Genomic DNA, 17,009 nt, shown 5'->3' with positions numbered 1-17,009 from the left:
AAATGCGGAGGTTGGAGTAGGTGATCTCGAAGGTCCCTTCCAACCTAAGCCATTCTATGGCATGGCACATGGGGACATGGTTTAGTGGCCATGGTGGTGTTGGGTCAATGGCTGGACTTGATGGTCTTGGAGATCATTTCCAACAGAAACAATTCTATGATTCTACATATATATGTATGTATATATATGTATGTGTGTGTATAGATATTATTAAGAATAATTTATATATATATAATTTTATATATAAAATTTATCTATAGATAATTTATATATATTATATATATATATATATATATATATATATATATATATATATATATATATACACACACACACATATATAATATCTATCTATCTAATATCTACCTTTACCCTCCCTTCCCTGCTAAGCTGCCCAGCTGCTGAGGACAGACAGAATTCCACTGCTCCCTACATTCTGGAGGTCTTCCTAGTATGAAAATACCTCTTCCATATTTCAAACAGATAGCAATATGGATATTACACTCCAATGAAGCTTTATAAAGTATATATGCTACTGCATAGTAACACAGTTGATTTTTTTCTAGCTGACTGGGCTATTAACTTTGTTCTCAATAAGCTCACAACCTTACATTGTGCTTTTCTTCTCAGATGTCAGCCCTTTCAATCTGTGAGTGCACATGAGCCCCTCGAAGAACAGCCAGAGATTTACTCTACAAGCTAAGGATGGAGGGAGCTAAGACAGATGATGTCCATTAGAGCCAGGGACACTGAAAATCAGTCAGCCTCCTTTAAAGATAATGTTAAAACTTCCCTTCCTACAGACCAGGATCATACACAACAGTTGAGTAAAGCATCAAATCTTTCTTCTGGTGGCTCCAGTGCTCAGAGAAAAGTCCATGCTTAATGACTTGAATTCTAGCTTATGAGAGCTTAAAATGAAAGCCAATCTAAGCAGCAACATTTTCTATAGACACAATATTTTGTCCAAAAAGGAGAAAACCAATCACAAGTATCGGCCAGTTATTTTGAAGTATAACCCACTTTCTCTAAGGCAAGTGTAGCAAGTTTCAAATTGATGCAGTGAATGTAGCCCAGAGCAGCCTTCTTGGGATTTTAAATATGGGACCCTCTGAACAATACTGGAACCTTCGAGATCATCTACTCCAACCTCTGCATTTCTTGAACCTCTCCAGACACAGTGATCCCACCACCTATTCCAATGCCTGGAATAGAGCTGGGTGACTGATAAGAGACATGATCTGTAATAGCTCCTTTTCAAAAAATGAATGAAAATAATCCAGCCAAGTTTTAGTAAAAAATGGGCAATAAGAAGTCTGGAAAAAACCAACTGATTTTAATAGAATATTTTTTTTTTAGAGGAAAACAAGGTCACATTAACATTATTCATGGCCTAGAATTGTATCTTAGGGTATCTTAGAAGTCAGTCAACTTCAGCAATACTTCCTAATTTCTCTAGAAGAGTAAGAATAAAATGAAATTTTAATTTCCCCCTCCTCTGTGCACTCACAGCTCCCATTACCTCTTCCTTGACATGCTGCATTTCTATCTTTCCAATTGATTCATATGACTCCTAACCAGATGCCTAGGAAACTTATTTACATCCCTCCAGAATCGTTTCGTAGCAGATCAATTTAACAAGCATATTACCTCCTAATTCAGATATAAAAAATATCTGATTCTCAATACTTGCCCCAAATGCTGCACACCAGTATTTATATGCAGAAAACCACAGATAATTTTCCGCCTCCTTCAGGAAATGAGGATTTTCTATTTGCTGTGTTCTCAGTTGTTAGTAGTAAATTGTGAAAAGCAAGGGCATGAGGATCACAGCAGAGTGATTGTGATTCATAAAGAAAATGATGTCCTATGATGATAAGTATCACAGCAAGGTATATAATTAAGAGTGGCCATAACAACAACATATAAATTAGATAATTATGGATTAAGCAATCCCTCCGGGGATTCTCTCTTGCCCTAGAAAACGTATAACAAGCTCCTTAGATAGAAGGCAGCAGCTATTAAGTATTTGAGGGAGTAATAGGACTACAAAGAAGAAAAGAGAAGAAAAAAACCACACACAGCAAGAGAAAAGTCTTAAATTTGCAATCTAAAGAGGTCTCTTTTTGGCAGTTTGTTTTAATCCTGGTAGAGATTTCACCCATTAAATCTGCTGCTGTCTGTTGGCTAAAGAGCACACGTCAGATTAGCAGGAAGTTGCAATAGCAAATAAACAAGAGCTGATTCTTAAAAGTAGAAACAAACCACTGCAGCTATTACCAGAAATGTTATTTCTTTGTGCATGTTGTTTCTTACATCAATTTAATAATCCCAGGTGTTCTGGCCACCAGTCATACAATAATCTTGATAAATCCTAATTCACAGCCATACCATCTGTCAAAAATATTTTCTGATGTCTCCTAATAGATATGCTACATAATTGCTCTCACAGTAGGACAGAAACACATGGTTGCACTAATGTGCTTTACCAATGGAGCAGCTCATTAGCAAAAATAACCCCACCACATTACTGGGGTTTCCAGCACTCTTCCTATACCAAACCCCAGCCTTTCCATTCTATTATTGTCTATAGCCTTAAATTCCCAGTGAAAGCAAAGAGAGGTTGAATTATCTGGAAATTGTACTGTAATAAGGGAAAATTCTCAAGCTTGACAAAATAACCCCCCAATCTCTCTTTCTGTTACGATGGTGTTGCAGTTAAAATGAGAAGCTTTGTTGTATTCCACGGTCACAAAGAGACTCATTTAAGTTCTCAGCCCTGCAGAGCGTTAAGCATTTTGGCCCTAATCCAGAAGAGCACTTAAATGTGCCTATGACTTTTAGTTCATGAGCCTGAAGCAACTTCAGTGGGATCATACATGCTTGATTAGGCCTAGAGAACTCATTACTCTACTGGACAATGCATCTCCCTAGGACTGCCTGTGTGTCAGGAGATGACCCTCCCAAAGCTCCACCCATATTTACAGAGATGGAGAGGCTGCTCCACATGGGACTGTGCAAAGCAGGTGCTTCTGTTCCCACTCTCTGTAGCAGATGATGATAAGCTCTGCACTTTGGCCACAACAGCCCCTGCCAGAGCTCCAGGCTTGGGGCAGAGTGGAACCTGGGGGTACTGGTTGACAGCCCTCCAAACATAGATCAGCCTGTGCCCAGGTGTCCAAGAGGGCCAATGACATCCTGGTCTGGATCAGAATAGTGGGACCAGCAGGACCAGGGATGTGATTATGCCCCTGTGCTCAGCACTGCTGAGGCTGCATCTCAAATACTGCGCTCAGTTTTGAGCCTCTCACTATAAAATGGACATTGAGGTGCTGCAACAGGTCCAGAGAAGGGCAACAAAGCTGCTGAAGGGTCTGGAGAACAGGGCTGGTGAGGAGCAGCTGAGGAACTGGGGTTGTTTAGTCTGGAGAAGAGGAGGCTGAGGAGAGACCTCATTGCTCTTTACAACTCCATGAAAGGAGGTTTTAGAGAGGTGGGGATTGGTCTGTTCAAACAAATAACAGAACAAGAAGGGCCTCAAATTGCATCAAAGGAGGTTCAGGTTGGACATTAGGAAGAATTTCTTCATTGAGAGGGTTCTCGGGCATTGGAACAGGCTTGCCCAAGGAGGTGGTGGAGTCCCCACCCCTGGAGGTGCTTAAGAATCACGTAGATGTAGTGTTTAGGGATATGGTTTAATGAAGGACTTGTCAAGTGTTAGCCTAATGATTGAACTTGATGATCTTAAAGATCTTTTGCAGTCTAAGCAATTCTGTGATTCTGTTTGGACTAAAGATGGCCTTTGAGAACATCCTTCCTTCAACAGGTTTCTAGAGCCTGCAGTTTCCCTAACATACACACCATATCAAAACCTCTTCAAACAATACAGACTGCAGGTACAGCAGTTGTTACAGGAGCTTCTGTTACATGTTGCTAGTTGCAGCAAAATGGCCTCAGTGTAACCTTTCATTTTTGCATGTGGTTAAATAATCTATGCCAGATTATACAAAAACACATTCAGTGATTGCACAAACAAATTCAACAGTTCCTAAGCAAATGGGAAATTCCAAAGATAGTGACAGTTACCAAAACACTCCAGAAGACACTTGCTTCCAATATCAGACTCAACCTCATTTCCCTTTTGAATAAGGAAGTGACCCATGGACAAAGTATTACTTCATTCTTCTTTAAATCACACTTCTAAAAGCACTGCTATGTCCCACAGTCTACATTTAATATCTTGTAAACCATATTTTCAAATGAAAGCAAGTTCCCAGCAACTGAAAGATTCATTGAATGGTTTGGGCTGGAAGGGACCTTGAAGATCATCAAGTTCCAACCCCTGTGCAGGGACACCTTCCACTACACCAGCTTGCTTAAGGCCTTGTCCAGCCTGGCCTTGAACACCTCCAGGGAGAGGGCTGGAGCTTCGTGTGTCCCAGGCTATGGCTGGTAGAGAAATCTTGAAACCCCAGGCTTAGCAGAGCTGATTCAGTCTGATGGAAGACTCCATTAGACTGTTCTCAGAGAAAACCTGTCACTGTAAGACGTGAATAGAACATAACAGAATAGAACAGAACAGAACAGAACTAGCCAGGTTGGAAGGAACCTATCATCATCAGGGCACAGCAGCCATCCAAGCACCCAAAGATGGGAAACTCCAATCTACCTAGTACTCCACTAATGGGCTATTTGGAGATCCATTTCCAAGGACCATTGTGCCCTGGGGCTTTGGTTCACAGATCACAGGATGTTAGGGTTTGGAAGGGACCTCTGGAGATCATCAAACGCAAACCCCATGCCAGAGCAGGACCATAGAATCTAGCACAGGTCACACAGGAACATATACAGGCAGGGCTTGAAAGTCTCCAGAGAAGGAGACTCCACAGCCTCTCTGGGGAGTCTGTTCCAGTGCTCTATGACCCTTACAGTAAAGAAGTTCTTCCTCATGTTGAGGTGGAACGTCCTGTGCTGCAGTTTACATCCATTGCCCCTTGTCCTATCACAGGGCACAAGTGGGCAGAGGCTGTCCCTTCCTTCCTCACACCCAGCGCTCAGATATTTATAGACATTCATTACATCCCCTCTCAGTCCTCTCTCCAGACTAAACAGCCCCAGGTCTCTCAGCCTTTCCTCGTAAGGCACTGCTCCAGTCTATCCTCCTTGTAGCCCTCTGTTGGACTCTCTCAAGTAGATCCCTGTCCCTCTTGAACTGGGCAGCCTAGAACTGGATGCAATATTCTAGACAAGGTCTCACTAGGGCAGAGGGGGAGGAAAACCTCCCTTGATCTGCTGGACACACTCTTCTTAATGCATTCCAGGATCCCATTGGCCTTCTTGGCCACAAGGGCACATTGCTGTCCCATGGATAACTTCTTGTCCACCAGGACTCCTAGGTTCTTCTCCACAAGACTGCTCTCCTTTTGAAGCTGGAAACCTCCTGGTATTTCAGGTGCATAAGAGGTTTGTGGTTCCTCTACTCATGGTGAGCACAGACAGCAGAAAAGAACAGTTCTGTCTGATGCTGAGTTCTGCACAACAAGCTCTGACACAGGGCTGAGGGTTGAGCATCAGGGGGTGATAGGACTAGGCGAAATGGATCCAAGCTAGAGGAGGGGAGACTTAGATCAGACCTTAGGAAGAAGTTCTTTACCATGAGGGTAGTGAGACACTGGAACAGGTTACCCAGAGAGGTGTTGTAAGCCCCATCTCTGGATATTTTTACAGTCAGGCTGGATGTGGCTCTGGGCAACCTGATCCAGTGGAAACTGTCCCTGCCCATGGCAGGGGGGCTTGAAACTAGATGATCTTTGAGGTCCCTTCCAACCCTGACAGTACTATGATTCTAAAATAAATGTGCTACTTCTGGAGAAACATTCTGAAAAGCCCTCTTTGGTACACATAGATTAAATATTTACACAGACCAGATGAACAACAAGATATCCAGACTTACAGGCACACAGCAGAGAAACAGAAAGCAAACACACAAAGACAGTCTATTATACTCACACATTTATAACATGCAACTTATAATGGTAGCTGTGGAAATAAATGACTTATGTAAATGTTTGCATTTTCCATCACTACTCACCATGCTAATTACTCTATGCAATTCATTAACATTCTAGCTACAATTTCATGCTTGCACATCCTAAGTATAAAAATAAGATACTCAGCAGTATCACACAAGCAGCCTTCTGACTGTTTCTTTTTCAAATCAATATTGGTGACCTTGATAATATCACCATCTAATGAGCAATGCTTCCTGTATGATAGACCACAAGGAAAGTGTGAGCATGATGAATCTTCTCCTGCAGGACGTTCATACTTCTAGAATGGGCTGCTATGGGAGTTTCATCATGTGTGTACAAGAAAACAGTCTCTTACCTGTGGAGGTTGGTTGTACATTGGTCTGGTCTCTGGAAATGAAGTTTTATCCTTTGATTCTCTGTTATGATCATCAATTGTGTCACCTAGCAAAGTGAAAAATTACATATTAAAATCACTGAAAGCCTTCACATTTTATACAGAATAAGAAAAACTCAAGACTTGAGTCTTCCTAAAATCAAATTATACCATTTCCTTGGAAAGGAGGAACTCCTTTTGCATTTTACTATTTTGAACACCAGGAAAGAGGAAAAATAAAACCCAATCAAACAAAAACTCAACAAAACAAAACAGAACAACATTGAGAAGTGGTCTGCAAAACCCAGGAACAAATCTGTGTCAATTAGTTAAAGGAGAAAAAAAAACTGAGGGAAAAAAAGAGAGAGGAAAAGAATAGGCCCCTATTTTTGCACACTTTTTTGCACACTTTAGAGCTAGTAAGCCCTAATACTGGCAAACTGTCAAACAAAGGAAACATAGCAGTAGGAGTGAATATCTGGTGCAAGGGTGATACCAGGTGCACACATCCATCACATCCCAGTCCCACATCAGGCTGGGAAGACATGTGCACTGTTACTCTATCCCCATTTGTAACCTACTCTCCTCACAGAGCATATCTGTGCAGAGTTCTGCAAGAGAAATGCAGCTTACGGAGAGAAAGGGTCTGACTTTGTGCCAGGACAATGAGTACAGAGCAAGCTGAGCACTGACCTCCTCCACTGCAGAGATGTGGCTAACTCTTCCCAGGATTTTACTGGGGAGATGTGATTTGGTTTACCCCAAAAGCTGCAGCTGGGGCCAGTCTAAGAGAAGCAGATCACAGCAATAAACTAGAGATAAGGATGTTTAAATTGATTGCAAAGGGAGAAGCTACATCATTAATTTTATTAAAAGGCAGAGGCAGCAAAACACAAACCTCAGCAGTTGTTTCTCAGATGTTGTACAATAAATATCCACCTAGCTTAGTTTCTCCAATCTTCCCTGTTGGAGGGAGAGAGTCTAAGAAGTTGTAAAGATTTTGTGGATTGTCACCTTCTGCTCTTGGTGCTACTCAGTAAATGGTATGTAAGAGGAGCCAGTGCAGAAAAGTGAAGGATTTAGTCACATAATTCCAGTTTTATTTTTATTTGAACTGACTGCTTTCTGCAAAGGAGTCTTTTGAAAGTCTGTATCCTTAAAGAGTCCTGCAGCAGCCATTCTAAATGAAAGGGTTCAAGTTACTGTAGTTTAACTCCTCTGCTAAGCCTGTGGTTTTGGCTGTCCTGTTCCATTTTCTCCAGAGCTTTAGTTAGAACAGGCACACCTGGCAAGAGCTGTGGGGAACAGCAGCCAGCTTCTGCCTGTGCCCAGTTAGCCTGGAAGCTAATGACACCCAGGTCTGTGCATACTTGCTCCACGATGTCATCATCCCCCATGGACTGGGTACAGTCAGGGCCCTGGGTACAACACAAGATTTGGTAAAGAATCTTATGACAACCAGCATCGATACTTAGTCATTGGGCATGCTTTTAATACCCAAGCATTACTTCTAATAGTGTCTTTTAAGAATGACCAATAAACTGTCATTCTTGTAGGTCATTAATGCCTATTAATTCCATTAAGGTCTACACTTAAGATCTTTCCTGAAAAAAAACCCCAGGAATTCTCCACATAAAATAACCCAAAGCACTTGTATTCATACCATCTCTACAGAAAAAAATGAGGGGGTGGAGACTAAAGGAGATGGGGAGTCAATTAACCTACAATTCCCCCTCCCCAAGAGTATGAAAACCAAACTCTGTAAGCTCTGTATGAGAATGAGTTAAGTACCAGCCAAGAAGATAAATCATGTCAAATCATTAGTGTATATTTGCAGTAAAATAAAGAGGCCTGCATGGTCTTGTAAACAAACCCTGCAATGAAAAACTGCAAAGCTTTGGGAGGTGTGAAAATGGTTAACAGATCTATGAAGAGGACACTAAGATGTATTTTTGGTACCTTTGCTGTGGGTGAGGATGCAAATACATTTACATTGTACCAAACTTAGGCTAGGGCAGTTCCTCCAGAAGTAAGGCTACTTAAAACGCTTGAAACAACCTAAGGAAATGGTCTCTCTAAACAGCAGTCCACCTCCAGAAGATTTCAGAGGTTGGTTGAAGGAACATCTGCCATCTGACAAGGAAGATGAATGACCTTTTGTGTTCCCTTCTAGTCCCACATTCCATAAAGGATGCAGCAGGAAAGACTCCGCAGGATACTCCTCCCTAAAATCAGGATTTGTCAAGGGAACTTAGTGCTGGCAGCATGGAGACTTGTGAAGATGCAAGCCATCTGAAGTGAGCTGGACAAAGATGCATCAAGTGTGGAAGGGAAGAGCTGTAGCCAGTCAGCTGCAAAAGGACAGCTGATTGAAGACAGTGAGATGGCTCACACTGGGTAAAGTTGGCTGCACGCGTAAGTGAAACAGTTACGCCAAAGGTTTAACAAAGACAGAAACACACTTTTTACTCCTTGCCTTTACAGAACATTCCTAAAAACTCAGGACCAAGAGACCAAATGCATGTTTGTTAATACTATCCAGAATATATATATTTTTTTTCCCCCTGTGATTAGTTTTCTTTAGGATAAAAAGAAATCTTTGTTTGAAATCAGGAGCGAAAGGTCAACAATGTAAAAACGCTGACAGGAAAGCCAGCTTAAGAACAGCTCATTTGGAGAGAAATGACATTTTTTCGACTCAGAACTTTGACATCTAGCTCCCAGAGGTCAGAAGTTCTTGAGGAGACCAAAATGTAGGGGTATCTATAACGTTTCACAACTCAAATTGTGTTTGGAAACTGAACTTTAATGCAGAGCTCTTCCTGCTTAAAATAAAATACAATAAAATGAAGCACATGTGAAAACCCCAACATCTTGCCAATTTTTCAGGCATACAGTCCTGCAAGCATAAGCCATGAACCTTGGTATAGACTTCTACCATTTGAGTTAATGGATTTAAAACTGTTACAGGCAGACCAAGCTGCCCATGATGTCCACTAGGATCACAGAAACACAGTGTTAGGGGTTGGAAGGCACCTTGAAAGATCATCCAGTCCAACATCCCTGCCAGAGCAGGATCACCCAGAGTAGGTCACACAGTAATGTGTCCAGGCAGGCTTTCAATGTCTCCAGGGAAGGAGACTCCACAACCTCTCTGGGCCTCTTCTTCCAGGCCTCTGTCACCCCCACAGTGTAAAAATGTTTCCTTATGCTCCAGCTTGCACCTTTTACCCCTTGACCTATCATTGGACATCCCTGAGCAGAGCCTGGCTCCATCCTCCTGACACTGCCCTGCACATCTTTATCAACATGAATGAGGGGGCTCCTCTGCTCCAAGCTAAAGAGACTTCAGCTCCCTCAGCCTTTCTTTAGCAGGTAGATGTTCCACTGCCTTCAGCACCTTTGTGGCTCTGTGCTGGACCCTTTCGAGCAGTTCTCTGAGGTCCTTCTTCAACTGAGGGACCCAGGACTGGACACAATATTCCAGATGTGGTCTCACCAGGGCAGAGTAGAGGGGGAGGAGAACCTTCTAATACACGCCAGGATGTCATTGGCCTTCTTGCTGGCTCTGTCCATCAGGGCCCCCAGGTTACAGAATTCTCCCAGAGAATCAGGATTTTGGGTGTATTTCTTTCTCGTACTCATCTCAAATATCCAAACAGATTTGTCATCCTTCTTTCTACCAGCCCAAATAATAAGTAAACCCTCACACACCTCCCAGCTCCACCAGTTCCCAACCTTGTCAAGCTTGCCATAGCTGGACCCATCTTGTTCAGCTACTCCTAATTTTTCTCTAATTAGTTTTGTTTTGTTCTGTTTGCCTTGGTTTCTTCATCGACCGAAATTCTAATCTCTGCTCTTAACTGGAAGCCAGTTTCCTTTCCCTGATCTGGTATTTTCTCTTCTCCACTGCAACTCTGCAATCTCCTTTGTCTCTCCACCTGTTAGGAAGGTGGATGAAGGTAAACACCCCATAGAAAGACATCCCAGGAGATCACAGACCTTTGGCAGCAGGAACTAATGTGGATTCTTTTGAGCACTTCACACATTTTGGTTAACAGCTTTTCATTGGGGATGGAACCCCCCAAACAATCAAAACATTCCTCCCCTCAGAACACCAGGAAGAAAACCCAACCAAACCATCCCTCCCACCAAAACACCCTGATGAAAAGAACCCCAAACCCCATTTTCCTAACACAACCCTGATGCAGACAGCTATTTAATTACATTTTTGCAAAACCAAAGAACGGAAATCTGGCTCTGAAAACAAAGCAGATACAAAACCTTAGTGGGAGTGACTACCAAATACCCACCAGCACTCCCCAAAAGCCTTTCATCAGAACTGAACTGCAAATATGTTCACAGATAAGCCAGAAGGACCACTGTAACCATCTAGCCTAACCTCCTGTATAAATATAGGCCATGACAGTTCTTGAATTGATTTGTTTGAACTAGAGCAAGTTTAAAGCTCTATTTTAATTAAGAGATAACAGACAAAATGATTCATTTTTACAAAACAATTAGATTCTGGCTTATATATTCCTTGGTTTCAAAGCACTATGCAAAGTTTTAGTCATAAAACTCCTCTAAAAAATTAATAATCTAAGTCATACATTGAAAAATGTAAAAATTAGAAACAAAGAGCATCCCATGCAGTGCAAACATGGTTTATGCATCAGATCACAGCATGGTTTGGTTGGAAGGAACCTCCAAAGGTGAGCTAGTCCAACCACCCTGCAGTCACCAGGGATATCCTCCACTAGAGCTCAGAATCTTGTTAAGCCTGACCCTGAATATCTCCAGAAATGGAGCCTCAACTACCTCCCTGGGCAAACTCTTCCAGCATCCTCACATTAAAGAGCTTGTTCCTAACATCCAATCTAAATTTCCTCTTCTCTCATTTCAAACTATTGCCCCTGGCCCTATCACTGCAGGCCTTTGGAAACAGTCCCTCTCCAGCCTTTACCAGAAGGCCTCTATTAGATCTCTCTGAAGCCTTCTCTTCTCCAGGCTGAACAACCCTAGCTCCCTCAGCCTGTCCCCATAGCAGAGGTGCTCCAGCCCCCTCATCATTTTCGTGGCCCTCCTCTGTACCCCCCCCCCCCATCAGCTCCATATCTTTCCTGTGTTGAAGGCTCCAGGGATGGATGAAGTACTCCAGGTGAGGTCTCACCAGAGCAGAGCAGAGTGGCTCTCCATCTGCTGACCACACTTCTTTTGATGCAGCACAGGCTGCCATCGGCCTTCTGGGCTGCAGGCACACACTGCTGGCTCGTGTCCAGCTTCTCATCTACCAGCACCCCGAAGTCCTATTCTGCAGGGCTGCTCTCAATTTCATCATCCCTCAGCCTGTGTTGATATCTAGGATTGCCCCAACCTAGGTGCAGGACCTTATGCTTTTCCTTATTGAACCTCATCAGATTCTCCTCAACCCACTTCTGCAACCTGTCCAGGTCCCTGTGGATGGCATCCTGTCCTTCAGACTTACAAGCTGCACCAGTCAGTTCGGTACCATCTGCAAATCTGCTGAGGATGCATTCAGTTACAATGCAGTGCAATAAGTTTTAAGCAGGACATCACTGGGGAAAAATCTACCAGGAAAAAAAAAAAATCATGCTTCTTGTTGTGAATTGTTATTTATCAATGGAAAAATATTTTCAAGTTTGAAAAGAAAGCAGTTGAAATATTTCTCCTACTGTCCAGATAAGCCCTTATTTCAAATCCTCGGTCTTGGAGACTATGTTTAAGTTACATTAAGCCTTTTCCAGGCTCAAATAAATGGCATTGCACTCAATGCTTGGTCAGATATATGTTCCTCCTTCCTCTGAGCTGGTGCTGGATTTACACCAAAATTCTCCAAGTTCCACTGGCATCTTTTTCCAAGAACTGCAGCCAGGTGTTGCACAGGAAAAGAAATCCCAAGTCCAGGCTTCAGCACCACCCTCCTTAGACCTCAGAATTTTTGATTTCTTCAGAAGTCTGCCTTCATCTGCCTATCTGGACCTCAGCAAACTCTGATCTAAAAAGGTTCGACCACAAGTCTGGCTTCTACTCAACAAGGAAGTGGCACTTCTATTTATACTCTTTCCTCTTCCAGCATTTTGTTATCCTCAAGCTGTGTAGTCATGATCAACAGAGAGCATTTAAAAGTCCAGCCCACCCTCAGTTTACAAAATTCAAACCAAGTATAAATATATTTTAGAGTCTTCTGTAACTCAGATTGTAGTTTGTCCTGGGCTGTGCAAGACTCCTGTGAGACTGAAGCACATGCAGACCAGCAAGCAGTAACCACCTACCAAATACATGGATTTTCAAATGTCACCTTCAGCTTGGAAAGAAAGACAAGCTATTTCCATTACACTTAACTCTTTGTTGTCTGTCATTATCTTCTTTACCTTGCACAGAAAGGACAAGGACCAAGGATTCTGGCTTCTACTTGGAAGTAAAAAGACAAAAAGTTCTAAGAGAGGATTAGGAGGATCTGAAAACAGGGGAGGCTGACTCTGTGGGAGCATCAAAGTTTTACTGCAGTTTATTGCCTGTCTTTCTTACTAATCCTCCCCTTTCTCCCTGAGGTGAGGAAGACAGGCCAGACATACCAATTTCAAGGCCCCCTGCTCCAGAATAAACTGAACTTGAGGATTCAGTCCATCAATAGTGGTACTGCTTTTGGTCTTGGGAGGTACTGAAGCAGCAATGGAATTTCCCCTCCCCTCCAAAGGTCTGAATCTCAGGAGTGCCTGCAACAGCAATTATCTGCAAAGGGGTTTGATAGTATCACTTTTCTGAGTCCTTCAGTTCTCACAGCCTCTTTAAACAGCCTCTAGCTCTTTCAGCACAGATGGAATGTTTCTGCTCAGTCTCTTCCTTGCCTTGCTCGTTTCTCCAGTACCCACTGCCAAGGTCTCACATCTTCCATTTCCTTCCACACCACTGCAACCTTATTAGTAAAAAGTTCTTTTCCTTTCTTTCCCCATACAGCAGATGGACAATCAGCAACAGATGTCAAGTAGCTGCTGTTCTCCTCACTGCCTTTTCCATTCTCAAGCCTCTTATTAGTTGCCCTTGTTTCTTTCCAGAAGAATCCATAGTTTCATTTAGTAACAAAGAAGAGTGCCAAGGTTGCAATCCACAATAGGAGTCAAATATATTCACCAGCCAATTCCTACCCAAGGAGTGAGCTGGGGACTGCAGTGGGGCGGTACCAGGCAATACTGCTGGCAGGTCCTGGAACACAAAATTTTGCTGCTTTCATGAGATCAAGACAACTAACAGAAGACAGAGGGAATAACGTTAGAAGTCTTGGTTAACATGCATAGAATGATAAAATGGTTTGGGTTGGAAAGTATCTTTAATGATAAGAGAATCAGAGAACAGTAGGGGTTGGAAGGGACCTGTGAAGATCATGCAGTCCAGTCCCCCTGCTAGAGAAGGATCACTCTGAGTAAATCACACAGGAACACAACCATGTGGGTTTTGAATGCTTCCAGAGATGGAAGCTCCACAACCTCCCCAGGCAGCTTCGTCCAGTGCTCTGCCAACCTCAAAGGGAACAAGTTTTTTTCCTTATGTTTATGTGGAACCTCCTGTGTTCCAGTGTGTGTCCACTGCCCCTCGTCCTGATCACCAAGTTCAGCCCTCTTGAATGGACTGTACACAATTATAGCTAAATATAATAAACTGTATGCAATTTGGCAGTTCCCACCAGTGATTAACACACCACTCAATGAGCCATCTGAATCAGATAAGACACTGGGCAGTTGCTGTCCTCTTCACAGGGAGAGATGGGACATTGATGGATAGGTGGCTTTTCTCTTCTTAGAAGTGGAACTACCTCTCTGGCCAGCATTGAAAGCTATGAAAGCTACATATTAATCCTCATTAGATTCCATGTGCACATGGCCAAAACATAATAGCCTTATAAGAATATGTATAGATGGCAAAACAATGAAGTCATCCTAGTTTCAGGTCACCTCATCCTGGTTACATATTCATATCAACAGCAGTTTCATTTCAACAAGCTAATAATACACCCTAAAAACCCAACATATCAGCAAAAAAAGATTCTCTACAGCTGCAACTCTCAGCAAAACAAGAGTTTAAGAGTTTAAACTGCGTAAGGGTGAACGAGAAGGAAGTCTGTCCAAGCCCATGCTAAGACAGAGGTCTGTGTTAGCCTAAGCACATACCTGGTAAGTCTCTGGCAGCCTTCTAGTGAGTTTCAACAGTGGTTTTATAGCTGGCTAGTAAGGAGTCCTACAAATAAATCTTTGAATGGGAGTAGAATTCACCAGTACCTTCTCTAATATAATCCCAAAGAAGGATGAGAAAAATCTACATAAACCCTGCAGCACAAAAAGCCTGAAAGACTGATTTCTTCAAAGTTGTAAAAGGGAGGGGGAAACTATCAGAAGGTAAATGTTATCCTGAATGTTCTTGCATTTACAGGCATGAAGCAACAAGGTTCAGTCCTTTCCCAATGAAGAGGAACAGCAAATCCACCTATGAACACGCCACTAAAGATTAGGGGAGTGGCACTCCAAATTGCCACCTAGCTTCATTTTGGTGTCCCAGCCTTCTGCAGGTGACCTTAATGCAGAATTTTCATTTTCCTAAACAATTCTGCCAGCCTTTTCTACCTGCATCCCTCTATCAAGATCACAGCAAAACCACAGGTTAAAAACTCCCCTACAGACACTTTTGCTTTTTTTTCTAAACCAATGGAAATCTTTCAGGCAGATGACAACAGAAAAAGAAAGGGAGAGAGGCTCCTGTAGAGTTTTGTTTTGGTGTCTCAGTTCTACATACTTTTAAATTTGCAAAAAGCTCTTTATTGCTGTGGGTTTATTTCCAATTTCTTAAAAGCTTTACTTCTTTCAAAGCCTTCCTAGATCCTAAAACAAGGGACCCATAGAGTTTAAATCCAAGTCCATCTCTAGGCAGTTCACTGAGGCTAAGTCATTCCAGCTCTCCTGACCCCCCTGTCATATGGCTTTCTTATAAGAGGTGCCCAACTCTTTTAGAAAGCTGATAAATCAAAAGCCAAAGTTTCAGAGCAAAATTCTGGTTGGAAGGCATCCCTGGAGACCCCACTAATCCAACCTTCAGTTCAGCACAGGGCTAACTTCAAAGTGAAACTATGTTCCCACAGTGCTTGTCCAGCTGAATTTTGAGTTTCCAAAGATGATTTCACAGCCTCTCCTGTCTCTCAGTTGGTTGGGTTTTTTTGTGCCTTTGCCTCTGCTATTTGTTACTTCCAGGCCCACAGTCATGCTCAAAGAAACCTCCAGAATCCATTCAACCATGAGCCAAAAATCCCCTGTGATAAAATGCTTTTTAACTTTGGTTTTAACTCATGATACTTTCATGTCAAGCACCAAGAAATGCTAAGGATCAATCTCATTCTGATTTACTGCTGTGATGCATCCATCTAAGTACTTTCTCCTCCATTGTATGTGCAAACCAGCCTTTCTAAGCAGCCCACAAAAACACTCAACCCCTTCACCACAGCATTATCTTTCAGTAGATCTCAATTTTCCATCTTGCTCTTCAGAAATCTCATTCTAGAGTTCATTCCCCTAGATGCTGCTGCACTTTTCTTACCTAGTTGCTATCAGAATGAGCAGGCAGTAGACTTAACAGCTACTCAATGCATCCTTAGTACTGAAACAACCAGTGATACACAGGTCCAAGCAAGGGTTTATGGGACCATAGAATGGCCTGGCTTGGAAGGAACCTCCAAAGGTCAGTTAGTCCAACCCCTTCTGCAGTGAGTAGGCACATCCTCCACTAGATCAGGCTGCTCAGAGCCCTGTTGACTTCACTTTGAGTGGCTCCAGGCATGGGGCCTCAACCTCCCTGGGCAACCTGCTGCAGTGTTCCACCCTCATGGTGCAGAACTTGTTCCTAACATCCAACCTAAATCTGCTCTTCTCTAATTTCAAGCCATTGCCCCTCACCCTATCACTGCAGGCCTTTGCAAACAGTCCCTCTCCAGCCTTCTCAAAGGCCCCCTTCAGGAAGGCCACTATTAGGTCTCCCTGGAGACTTCTCCAGGCTGAACAACCCCAGCTCCCTCAGCCTGTCCTCATAGCAGAGGTCCTCCAACCCCCTGATCATTTTTGTGGCCCTCCTCTGGACCTGATCCATCAGGTCCATGTCCTTCCTGTGTTGAGGGCTCCTGGTATTCCATCATCTCATAAGAAAGAACTGAAAACAAAAGCTACACAAAGAGGTGCCTGTCCTCTAAGTCTTCTGACCCAACAACCGTATTTATCTGGGCGTGTGTGCCCATGCCTCAGGGAGAACCTCAGAACTATTCACTGCTCTTCCTTTCTTCGACTGATACTGTTCTGGGGACATCTATTATATGTTAGCATTTATCACAAACATTGTTCTTAACAAAAAGAGTCTCCAAAACTGCCTGGAAGGCACAGATTAGATGTCACAGGCCAGTCTCCACATGCATTAGGTCTCAGTTTTTGACATTCCTAGAGAACTTTTAATGTTCCCGTCAGTTAAGCCCTTCCTTCTTCACATCAAAACAAATGCACCTTCCCAAGCCCAAGTGAATCACTTTTCTTGGGAAGTAAACCATTTCATCT

General features: G+C 42.8%; 1 protein-coding gene across 3 annotated transcripts in view; it reads right to left on the bottom strand.

Moving 5' to 3' along the window:
* Positions 1 to 17,009, bottom strand: part of UMAD1 (UBAP1-MVB12-associated (UMA) domain containing 1) — an 88,542-nt gene that overhangs the window by 14,550 nt on the left and 56,983 nt on the right. For all 3 annotated transcript variants that reach the window (XM_068157083.1, XM_068157084.1, XM_068157085.1), the window contains exon 3: positions 6,388 to 6,473. In XM_068157083.1, coding sequence (XP_068013184.1) covers positions 6,388 to 6,473 — 86 coding nt within the window. The remainder of the gene's footprint in view (positions 1 to 6,387; positions 6,474 to 17,009) is intronic.

The sequence above is a fragment of the Melanerpes formicivorus genome, unplaced genomic scaffold (assembly GCF_026170545.1).
Source record: "Melanerpes formicivorus ecotype bairdi unplaced genomic scaffold, bMelFor1.0.p_v2 SCAF_35, whole genome shotgun sequence".
Classification (NCBI taxonomy): domain Eukaryota; kingdom Metazoa; phylum Chordata; class Aves; order Piciformes; family Picidae; genus Melanerpes; species Melanerpes formicivorus.
Note: the sequence above shows the minus strand (reverse complement) of the source record. Positions and strands in the feature narration are given on the sequence as shown.